At 51.9% G+C, this 12,287-nt stretch overlaps 1 protein-coding gene across 4 annotated transcripts in view; it reads right to left on the bottom strand.

The window, feature by feature from the left end:
* Nucleotides 1-12,287, bottom strand: part of RHOT1 (ras homolog family member T1) — a 429,863-nt gene that overhangs the window by 145,846 nt on the left and 271,730 nt on the right. For all 4 annotated transcript variants that reach the window (XM_085617215.1, XM_085617212.1, XM_085617214.1 and 1 more), the window contains exon 16: nucleotides 2,478-2,561. In XM_085617215.1, coding sequence (XP_085473341.1) covers nucleotides 2,478-2,561 — 84 coding nt within the window. The remainder of the gene's footprint in view (nucleotides 1-2,477; nucleotides 2,562-12,287) is intronic.

Here is a 12,287-nt window from a genome sequence, read left to right as displayed (position 1 = left end):
GGGAAAGGGGTCCTACGGCAATTGATTTTCAGGCACTTAGTTATTGGTTACAGTTCTAGCCTCGGAAAGAGGAAGCTAAGTGTTTGTTTTGGGGTATTTTGGAGTGTTTTGGTTATGTCATCAAAGTCCTAGGATTCAGCACTTGGCAAATAACCTGCGTTCTGCTTTGGACAATCCGGATGTGGTGTGCCGGAAAATGGAGAAGGAGGTGGGATGGGTGGGGACATAGGTTGGGTTTTATAAGGAGTGGACGGGTGGAAGGCAGCCTCTGTTAGCTTAGTCACATCCAGGGCAAGGGCGTTTTTGGTAGGCGTGACTCATCCCACCTTCCCACCACTGATTTGAGGGCTGTTTGGTTATCCCCTTTTATAGTGATTGTTAGAGGTTTTCGTAGGGCAGGTCTGTAAAGTTGTAGTTTTGTGTTGCTGCTGGTAGGCAGGTGTGGTGCTGTTTTGGGCATGGCGAGAAGACATTTGTTGAATGGGAGGAGGTCAAGAAGGAAGTGGGAGCACAGAGCAGAGAGGTCACAGAAATGGGCAAGGACCAAAGGGATGGAGAGGACAATGTTAACAACTGGCAATTGCAAGCACGTCAGAGGGGACCAGGATTTGTGTCAAAATATTGGGGTGGGAAGGTTGAGTTCTTGGGGGGTCAGAGTTTTAGGGTGGGTGGAATTTTTAGGAATTCACAATGTATTAGTGAGGCTGGTTTAGTTTTGTAAGGCATTTTGCCCAGGTAGTTAATGGTACAGTTCCCAGACCTGTTCTATTAAGGAGGCCTTTTACCCATAAGATAGATGTGTGAGCGCGCTGTCTCCACCTACGAGCACACTGAAGTAACTTCTGCCATTCCTCCAATGACCAATGACTACTGCACCCAGTTGACACACCATAGTACCCGGGTCAAGTCAGAAACCTGTTCATAATTAGACTCTTAGGCTACGGGTCAGCCAAAACCAGTTACTTCTTGGATTTAGGGGAACTTGGAGTGGCTAAATTTGGAGCATAATACCCCTAGAGAGGTCACAGTAAACAAGACCCTGGGCAGAATCGCGCACAATACACAACAGGTCAATCAGAGTCAGAGGATGGACCATCAGAAAAACAAAGTAGAACTTAAGGCCAAGAAAATTGCAAGTCATTCTGATAAATTTTATTCAGTAGGATCAAGAACTCATTATGCTTAATGGCTTTAGTCAGATTTATGAGCCAGAGAGGTTAAGAGACATCGCCTCTCCCAAAGCGGCTCCAGTATCCATATTGTCTGAGACCCAGTTAAGCGTCAAACTCTAGCCTGGAGTCTCCACCTAGCGAGTCACAAATTCTACCATCCTAAAAACGGGGAAAATTGACAGATGGGTCTCATTTCTAGATATGTTACAAGCAAATGTGGATGGCTTTAACTGCCACTCTGAAAAAATGACCTAAATGGAACTGTTTAACATGTTTGCAGTCTATGTCATAAGCAGGGACGCCAAACTAGATAACCTAACTACTCAAACAAACTGCGCCTCGCATGAATGCGACAAAGATTTTAACTCTCGTACCTGTGCCCCTCACTACTTTAGCGATGACTTCTTAAATAGCTTGAAATCCCTCCAAGCTCAGCAGCTCTGGGACCTGCTGCTCTTTTTACAGTTCAAAAAAGAAATCAATAATTGTATATGCCAGTTATCTTTCCTGGAAGACAAAAATACGCTCGCCCAGAGATCTCATGGTTGGATCACGATAAACAGCTATTGCTAATTCGGCAGGCAAGCCTACCAGGACAGCTGCTATTCGACAGTCACAAAAAACTCAGTTTATGAACTAGTGCTTGGGTGGCCTGCCAAACCTGGACCATCGGCTCAAGTGGCTGGCAAAGACTACAGATACAACATGCAGATGGGGTCATTAAGCACAAGAATCAAACTTCACTTACCTGCGTTTGTCCAGCACTCGTCGCAGAGTATAAACTCCTGTTGCGCCCACATTTTAACCCCCTGAGAGTGCATTGTAGACAAGCTGTTATTGAGTGCTACAATGGGAATCACATCAGGCTTAACACCTACGTAATCAAATTTCTACCTATAGACGAAACTTGATAGGCTGCGTAAATCAAGCTTAGGTTGATATTATTGTTTGACCAGAAAGACTGTTCTTTGCATTCGCATAAAGACCCAGCCAAACACAGCTGTTCATAAGGCAGAAACACCGGATCCAAATGGACTGAAAATACTGGTAATGTAAAAATAATGAACTTCACGACCCTTTGTCTCAGCAACTGTTTTGTCATCCAGACTCACGTTGTTACTGATGCACACAAAGTAACAGTTCCTTTATTTATTTTCAACGGAGGCTGCATATGTTTTTGTTTGTGGAAAACAAATAAAATACGTTAAAATAAAAGAGTAACAATTATGAAATTGAGTTTCTAAACCTGCTAGCCAGTTATGTATATTCTACAACAGGAAAGAATATGAAAAAACAGCAACTTACCAATAAATATTTTTCTTGTCCATATACATAAACTGCGTTGATTGCATAGAAAGATTTGTGCTCCTCTCGTATGTGCCTCTGTCTCTGAAAAATAAAAATAATCATCCTTTGTTTGGTTTGTTTAACACTGCGCTAAAGTCTGTTAGGGCACCAGATACCACCAGTAAATCAGTCAACAGAACAATAACGGCAATAGGGAATGGAGAACTGCAATGGCAGATGGTGCAGCTTCGATTCTTGTCAAACGTTTGTTTTTGAATCTGGAATGAGTGGTTCTAGGAAGAAGAAGTAGAAAAGACGACAAACCCCTTCACGTATACCTTAAATTAGGTTTGCCCTACTATCAAAGAAACCACTGTGAGTACATGTCATTAATCTCAATCAGTAGTTGTATGGCGAGTTCGAAAAATGTATTTTGCAACAATGTAAACCTATTCAATAATAAAAGGATCTTTTGGCTGTGTAGATCATTTTAATCAGTAGCTTTCTGAGTCAAAACGTGACTGCCAACAAATGATGACTAGCTGCAGAGGCACAAAAAGCTAACATTATATAAAATGCAATAGCTATAAATAACTGCACTGCCTACTTGGAATTAGACTCAATGGCTGGTAAGACAAAAACCGCCTCCAGCAAGAATTCTCAGAAACTATATGAAGGCTTCACTTGCTCTTGAAAAAACACAGAAGACTTTTGCCAATTCCCTGGTATCATTGAAGAATAAATAGTGCGGTACAGGCATAAGTACCACTGTATGTCCTTTTAAATCAAGCAAGCTGCTCGAATGTTCTTTCATGTTTAGCATAGTTTCACAACCATGAACCGTGTCCTGAAAAAAACTATTCTCATTGGGCTAGGTCTGTCACAGACTAAAGAGGTAAGCAAGTAGAACACAGAATTCAGGTAGTGTACAACTATAGCCTAAAGGAAAACAACACAAACACAGTTGAAGAAATCCCAAATTCCATTGAAAGCTGAAGCTCCACGTACAATAACATTCTTCAGGTCTGTGTTTGACTGAAATACTAAAGAATGGTGGTAAAATGACAGATGAAGATGTTTTAGGCGAAGCTAACACGCAGATGCATGAAACTGATGTTACTTCCTTTTATAAATAAGTTATCAAATGCTATAGTAACAGGAGCCCCAATACTTGGTGGGGCGCTGAGATTATTCCCCATCTATAAAAAGCATTCTTGCACTCATCCAGGGACCTATTGCCCAAAAAGGTTTAATTGACAATGTACAAACGATATTTTGCAAACAGGTGCTAGACAAGCTGAACCTGTAGATGGAAGAAAATCATACTTTCCCATTTCCAGGTGGGTTTTAGGCCCAGGGTTAGCATTATCGAGCAGGTCTTCTGCTATCTTTTAGTTAAGAGGAAGATAGTCGTTTTAAGTCTAGGCAATCTTTATGTGGTCTTTGTTCACCAGAGGGTGGCCTCTGACCTGGTACCAAGGACAAACCTATGGTAATTAGTGCAAAAGCAGGGAGTTCCCTTGGGTTTGCTCTCTTTATTAATGCAATTCCATACAGACCACTATGCCCAAGTTTGATGTGGCGCACATCAGGAATTAGGAAACCCAACATGCATGGCTGTGTGCGTATGCTTCTACAGAGGATAAATCTCATGCTCTGGAATTTTACTTCTTGAATGGTCAAAGATTCAAGTGTAGGATGGTGTAATCGGAAAGAGAGCCAAGGAAAAGGCTTGTAGATCATGCTCTCTTTCCAAAACGTAGTTGGTTTTAGATGCACCAGACGTCACCACTAATAAAGGTGAAAACCCGGTTCCCTCTTGGCACTTTTAACTTTATCTATCGAGTCCGCCCTGGTGGTATTGTCATAGCAGGGTGAGTCAAGGTTGCTTATGAGGAGGCATGTCACATTATGTGAGTGAAGATTCTAATAAGATTGGTCTCTCTTCTCCCCTTCGGCATGCCCGTATTCACGCCAGAATCTTGGTAATTTAGATATCAGTAATTTGTACTATAACTGTTAAAAATTGCGTTGTAGAAACCACCACACCTTTATGTGTTTTGGGTCTTTAGGCAGCTGATTAAACACTGATAAGCAAGGATTATAAAAGGCTTGGAAAACATAGCAAAAACACCACTGACATCCTCAATCAATCAATCAAGCAGGGAACTCTAAGCTCGCTACTCACCCGTGAGGGTCTCAAGGCGCTGGGAGGGGGGGGGGGGGGGGGGGGGGGGGAGAGGGAGAGGCGCAGATCTGTTTAGCCGAAGAGCCAGGTTTTGAGGGTCTTCCTGAAGGTGTTCAGGGAGGGGGCACGTCTGATGTCTGCTGGGAGCTCATTCCAGGTCTTGGCTGCAATATGAGAGAAGGATCTTCCGCCTGCTCAGGCTCTGTGGATACGTGGGGTTTCAGCCAGTGCGAGGTTGGAAAATCAGAGGTTTATTTTGGGTACGTGGAAGTTGATTCTGTCGTTGAGGTATTTGGGTCCGTTGTTGTGGTGTAGGCATTTGTAGGCGTGAGTGAGGATTTTGAAAGTGAATCTTTTCTCCACGGGGAGTCGGTGGAAACTTCGTAGGTGTTGGCTGATGTGTTTGTGTCGGGGGATGCCGAGGACGAGTCTGGTGGCGGTGTTCTGTATTGTCTGGAGTTTGCGGAGTAGGGACTTGATGCCGGCGTAGAGTGCGCTTCATAGTCCAGTCTGCTGGTGATGAGTGCGTGGGTGACTGTCTTCCTTGACTCAGGGGGATCCACTTGAAGGTCTTGAGGAGGATGCGGAGGGTGTTGAAGCAGCTGGAGGTGACGGCATTCACCTGTCGGTTCATGGTGAGTGATGAGTCGAGTACGATGCCGAGGTTCTTGGCATGGTCTGAGGGGGGTAGGTGGGCTTCCGAGGGCGGTCGGCCACCAGGTGCTGTCCCATGCATAACGGGTGGTACCGAGGACGAGGACTTCTGTCTTCTCGGCGTTGAGCTTCAGGCAGCTGTTGGTCATCCCGACTGCGTTGTCTTGCATTCCTTTCTGAAAGTTGAGTTTGGCAGTGGTGGGGTCTTTGGTGTGGGAGATGATGAGCTGGGTGTCGTCGGCGTAGTATACGATGTTGAGGCCGTGTTGTCAGACGATGGCTGCGAGGGGGCCATGTAGATGTTAAAGAGGTTGGGCTAAAGGATGAACCCTGTGGAATCTGCAGGTGATTTTCGTGGGGTCGGAGAGGAAGGGTGGGAGTCTGATCCTTTGGCTTCTTCCAGCCCAGGGCTGTTCCTTGTAAGCCTTGCCAGGTAGGTCGCTCCCCCCCGCTGCAGCTCCACCTGCTCTCTCTGAGTATTTTTGTGCCCTTTTGCGCCTCTGTGACCGCTGCCCATTTTGCCTTTTGTACCCCGTTCTTGCGTGCCCTCGTTCCCTCTGTGCCCCGCTGCCCAGTTTGCCTTTTGTCCCCCGTTCTTGTGTGCCCTCGTTCCCTCTGTGCCCCGCTGTCCATTTTGCCTTTTGTCCCCCGTTCGTGTGCCCTCGTTCCCTCTGTGCCCCGCTGCCCATTTTGCTTTTTGTTTCCCCGTTCTTGTGAACCCGTGTGACCCTGTGCCCCGCTGGTCAATTGCCTTTTGTCCCCCGTTCGTGTGCCCTTGTTCCCCTGTGCCCCACTGCTCATTTTGCCTTCTGTGCCCCCTGTTGTGCCTGCTCGCGCCGCTCCCATTCCTGCCGCTGCATCCCCTGTGGCCCCGCGCCCATTCGCTGCCCCCTGCCCCCCGCCTCCCGCCTCCCAGCTGCTCCTCCCTCCCACCTCTCCTTAAAATGGCGGCCGCTGCGCAGTGAGAAGAACGACCCTTGACCTTGCCAGGTAAGTCGCCCCCCCCGCTGCAGCTCCACCTGGGCTCTCTGAGTGTCTTTGTGCCCTCGTTTCCTCTGTGCCCCGCTGCCCATTTTGCCTTTTGTCCCCCGTTCTTGTGTGCCCTCGTTCCTTTTGTTTCCCCGTTCTTGTGTGCCCTTGTTCCCCTGTGCCCCGCTGCCCATTTTGCCTTCTGTGTCCCCTGTTGTGTCTGCTCGCGCTGCCCCCTGCCACCCGCCTCCCAGCTGCTCCTCCCTCCAACCTCCCCTTAAAATAGCGGCCGCTTTGCGGCCGCGCCCAAGGCAAACCCGTCTGCGCCCGTCCGCACCTGGACCGCACCCAGCGCCAGAACCCCTGACCCCCGCACCAGCCATGAAGACCGCCTCCGATACGATGCCAGCACCCTCATCGCTCACAACCCAGGACAAACCCCCACCTGCTGCAGGGCCACTCCGAAGCACACCCACGGTCCCTTCGCCTGCCAGAACTGCAGCTTCTCCTACATCGAAGACACAGAGACACCCGCCACGACAAAACACAACCAGCTCAGACGCATCCTGATCAACACCCGCTCCGCACGCAAACACACCATTGAGCTCTGGGACCTACTCGACACCGCATCACCAGACGTCGCCTTCCTGACCGAGACCTGGATGAACGAAGCCTCCTCTCCAGACATCGCCATAGCCATTCCCGACGGATACAAGATCGCCCGCAGAGACCGCACCAACGGAGTCGGAGGAGGAATCTCCATCGTCCACAAGAAGACCATCAGGGTCTCAACAAACACCGACGACACTCCCAGCACCGCCGAACACATGCACTTCCAGATCCACACGGACCCCAAGACCACCCTAAGAGGCACCCTCGTCTACAGACCACCCGGACCCCGACCACAATTCTACGACGCCATTGCCGACTTCATCAGCACGCACTGACCTCCACCGACTACATCCTCCTCGGAGACATGAACTTCCATCTGGAGAACAACAACGGCAGCAACTCCTCCACCCTGGTAGACAACGTCGCCAACCTCGGACTGGAACAGCTCGTCACGACGCCGACCCACATCGCCGGACACACGCTAGACACCATCTTCTCCTCAGCCACGTCTCCGAACCCACCTGGACCGACCACCACTAAATCCACTTCACCTTCCGGAAACCCGTCACACATCACTGCACCCTACAGATCCCCCGTTGCTGCTGGGGCAAAATCACCGAAGTACAACTACAGACAAACCTCGCACTCAACCCACCGACCAACCCCTCCAACCCCGACGATTGTGTGCGCACCCTCAGACGATGAATGGACGACTGCGCCAACACCTTAGCCCCACTGAAAAAACAAACCCTCAAAGACACCAGCAAGAGAGCCAACTGGTTCACCCCGGAATTCCTAGCGTCAAAGCGCACCTGCCGGAAGTTGGAGAACATATTGCACAGCGAGAAGTCGCCGGGCAGCCGCGCAGTCCACAAAGATGCCATCCGCAACCACCACCACCTCATCAGGACCACCAAGAGGACCTCCTTCAAAAACCGCCTCGACAACAACGCACACAGCAGCAAGGAGCTCTTCAACGTCGTGAAGAACCTCTCCAACCCCAGCAACATCCCGCCGTCACAAGCCCTGTGCGACTCCCTCGCCACCTTCTTCCACCGCAAGATCGTCGACATCCACGATGGCTTCAACCCCCGGACGACCCTAACAGGCCCCAACATGCCGGAACCACCCCACCCCACCGACCACGACCCCCTGACAACCAGGGTTAACGTGAGCATCGAAGTCACAATCAAGACCATGGGCACAATCCACTCCGGCTCGCCGTCTGACCCTTTTCCACACCACATCTTCAACAAAGCCGGCAGCTCCATCGCACCCCACCTGCGCAACATCATCAACCTCTCCTTCGATACCGCGACCTTCCTTGAAAGCTGGAAATACGCCGAGATCAACGCCCTACTGAAGAAACCCAAGGCGGACCCGAGCGAAGACCCTGCTTCCGTTCCCAGCTAAGGTCATCGAGAAGATAGTCAACATCCAGCTCACCCGCTACCTCGAAGACAACAGCATCCTCGACCCCTCCCAGTCAGGATTCCGCAGCAACCACAGCACCGAGACCGCCCTCATCGCCGCCACAGACTACATCAGGATCCTACTGGACAACGGCGAGACGGCGGCCCTCATCCTTCTGGACCTCTCCGCCACCTTCGACATCGTCTGCCACCGCACACTACGCACAGGACTCCACGACGCAGGGATCCGAGACAAGGCCCTGGACTGGACCTCCTCCTTCCTCTCCGGCAGAACCCAGAGAGTCCGCCTCCCCCGTTCCGATCTGAAGCCTCCGAGATCATCTGCGGCGTCCCGCAGGGATCCTCCCTCAGCCCGACGCTGTTCAACGTCTACATGGCGCCTCTCGCACGCATCACCCGACATCTCGACCTCAACATAATCTCCTACGCCGATGACACGCAACTGATCCTCTCCCTCACCAAGGACCCCCTCACCGCCAAATCCAACCTCCACCAGGGAATGAAGGCCGTCGCCGACTGGATGGAGGATAGCCGCCTTAAGCTGAACACAGACAAGACGGAGATCCTTATCCTCGGGCCCAACCCCTCAGCATGGGACGACTGCTGGTGGCCCGTGTCGCTGGGGACACCCCCCCCGCAACCTGGGAGTCATCCTTGACTCGAAACTCACCATGACCAAACAAGTCAACACTGTCTCCTCCACCTGCTTCAACACCCTCCGTATGCTCCGCAAGATCTACAGATGGATCCCGACAGACACAAGGAAAACAGCCACCCAGGCCATAGGCAGCAGCAGACTAGACTACGGAAACGTCCTCTACGCCGGAGCCCCGACCAAGCTTATCAACAGACTGCAAAGAATCCAGAATGCCTCTGCACGCCTGATCCTCGACGTCCCGTGCCGCGATTACATCACCCCCCACCTGAGGAACCTGCACTGGCTCCCTGTCGACAAAAGAATCTTCTTCAAGCTCCTGATCCACGCACACAAGGCACTCCACAAGACCGTCCCAGCCTATCTCAACAGTCGACTCTCCTTTTACGTACCCAACAGGAAACTCCACTCCGCAGACCTCTCCCTGGCTCCCATCCCACGCATCCGTAGAACCACAGCCGGAGGCAAATCCTTCGCCCACCGCGCCACCAAGACCTGGAACCCTGGACCCCTCATCCTACGACAAACCGAAGACCTTCCAACCTTCAGGAGACAACTCAAGACCTGGCTGTTCGGCCAGTAGCAACAGCACCCCCCCCCCCCTCTCACCACCCTCAGCGCCTTGAAACCCTTACGGGTATGTAGCGCGCTTTACAAATTATTTGATTGATTGATTGATTGTGTAGTCTGGCGACTAGTGTGCAGTGGGATACGGTGTTGAAGGCCGCTGATAGGTCGAGTAGGACGAGGGCTGCGGAGTGGCCTTGGTCCAGGAGGGTGCGGATGTCGTCTGTGGCGGTGAGTAGGGCGGTCTCTGTGCTATGGTTTCTTCGGAATCTGGATTGGGACGGGTCGAGGACGGCGTTCTCTTCAATGAATCGTGTCAGTTTCCTGTTGACTGTTTTCTCTGCAACTGATACGAAGGGGAGGAGCGAGATGGGCCAATAGTTCTTGAGGTCGGTGGGGTCAGCTGTGGGCTTTTTGAGCAGGGGTCTGACTTCTGCGAGCTTCCAGTCCTCTGGGAAGGTGCCTGTTTTGAAGGTGGTGTTGATGGTGCGTTGTAGTTCGGGTGCGATGGCGGCCGCTGCTCTGTGATAGATGTGAGGGGGCAGGGGTCGGTGGGGGCCCCTGAGTGGATGCTTTTCATGGTCGAGGCAGTGTCTTCGGACGTGATCGGTGTCCAGTTGGAGATGGGGGGCTGGCTGGAGTTTCTGGGGGGCGGGGGGCCATCTGTGGCCCCTGGTGGATAGTCCAAGTTGTTGTAGAGGTTTTTGATCTTGAGGTGGAAATAGGTTCCAAGCTTGTCACAGAGATCTTGGGAATGGGTGATGTCTGTGGCTTTGCTGCGTGGGTTGGTGAATTCTTGAATGACACTGAAAAGTTCCTTGGAGTTGGTGTAATTGGCCAGGATTTTGTTGTGGATGAAGTTCCTCTTGGTAGCTCTGATTTGGTTGTGGTAGTCCGTCATGGCGTCCTTGTAGGTGGTGTGGTTTTCGGTTGTCTTGGTGTTTCTCCAGTTCTTCTCCAGGCGTCTGCAGCTGCGCCTGTCTTCTTGGAGACCGGTGGCGAACCAGGCAGCTTTCCTGGGGCGTTGTCTGTCGGGGTTGCGTAGCGGGGCAAGCTCGTCTGTGCAGTTGGAGATCCAGGTGCGGAGTTCTCTGGCTGCCTCATTTGCGTCGGGTGCCCAGGTGTGGTTGTCTCGGGTGAGGTTGGAGTTAAGTTGCTCATCGGTAACCTTGCTCCAGTTCCTTTGTGGTGGGCGTGGAGCTGGTTTGGGTGCCTTGGGTTTGTTGATGGCGAAGTGTACGCAGGGGTGGTCGGTCCATGGTGGCAGCGGTCCATGGTGGCTGAAGTGGACGCTGTTTCCTGCCACAAAGATGGGGTTGACGGTGTGTCCTGCTCTGTGGGTCGGTGTGTTGACGAGTTGTTTAGGTCCGATGCTGGCGAGGTTGTCATGAAGGATAGTGGAGTTGGGGGTCGCTGGGGTTGTCGAGGTGGAAGTTGAGGTCTCCAATGAGTATGTCGTTTGTCGAGGCGATGAAGTCGGTTATGGTGGTGACGAAGGGTGTTCGGGGATCTGTAGACTAGGGTTCCTCGGAGTGTGGCTTTGGGGGTGGTCTGGATCTGGAAGTGCGGGTGTGCGGCAGAGGGGAAGGTTTCGCTGGAGGTGGTGAGGCAGAGGGTGCTCTTGTGGGTGATGGCGAGGCCCCCTCCTGGGTGGTAGGGGCGATCTTTCCTCTGGATCTTGTATCCGTCTGGGATGGCGGTGCTGATGTCGGGGGCGGAGGATGCATTGGTCCAGGTCTCTGTGAAGAAGGCGATGTCAGGCAAGAAAGTCTAGTAGGTTCCAGATTTCCATGGCGTGTTTGTTTACGGAGCGTACGTTGGGGAGGATGCATTTTAGGGTGTCGGCGGTGCTGGCGTCGGCTGTGTTGGAGGCCGGGGTGGCGGTGAGGGTCTGGCGGCAGTGGAGGCAGGAGAACTGTCCGTGGGTCGTGTTCGGCGGGGCCTGTTGGGATTCTCTAAGTCTTCCAGGATTGAGTGTGAGGAGGGTGGTGGTGTCGTAGCGATGGGTAGGGGGAGGTCCAGGGTTCCTGGCACTGTCCGAGGACGGGCGCGCCCGCACAGCAGCTGCCATTAAGTAGGCGAGGGAGGAGGGAGGAGAGGCTGGGAGGCGGGAGAAGGAGAATTCCAGGGAAAGGGGGGGGGGGGGGGAAATAGGGGGTTCCTGGGGGGAATTCCAGTGGGGGCGGGGGGAGGGGGGGGGGGGGGGGGAGTTTCCGGGGGGAATTCGGGGGGGGGGGGGGGGGGACGGGCCGCAGGGGCAGCAGCGGCGAAAGAAGCAGGCAGGCACGAGAAAATAAAAACAGTGGTGGAATTAGAGCAAGACACAGGTTGGCACAATAACAGTGGCACAACAGGGAATAATTAAGGGGAAAAAAAGGGTGAGAAAGGTTACGGTGGTTGCAGGCAGTCGGGTCCCAGTTGGAGCGGGCAGCAGGAACAGGCAGCAGCCTCGAACCTCCCAAGGAAGTGGTTGAGTTCTGGGGGCAAGAGACGGCACAGCGGAGCTGCGGGGAAAGAGTCGACCTAGACCGAGGGTCCTCAAGAAATAAACACTAAAAACAGGACAGACTAAATATAGTCTTCTCTGCAGCATATTACTGTGTATGTGGAAGGTGCATATACCATGACCCAACCTGGAAATTCAAGCTCTTGATAACTACCCAAATAGTTTTTAAAACAATAAGCACTCTATAGGTAAAACATGGCCACAAATGCACCTCTAAAGGTGTAAAATTGCCCCATTTCACATT

The sequence above is a fragment of the Triturus cristatus genome, chromosome 7 (assembly GCF_964204655.1).
Source record: "Triturus cristatus chromosome 7, aTriCri1.1, whole genome shotgun sequence".
Lineage (NCBI taxonomy): Eukaryota > Metazoa > Chordata > Amphibia > Caudata > Salamandridae > Triturus > Triturus cristatus.
The sequence above is the reverse complement of the archived record's forward strand: the minus strand, read 5'-3'. Positions and strand labels throughout refer to the sequence as shown.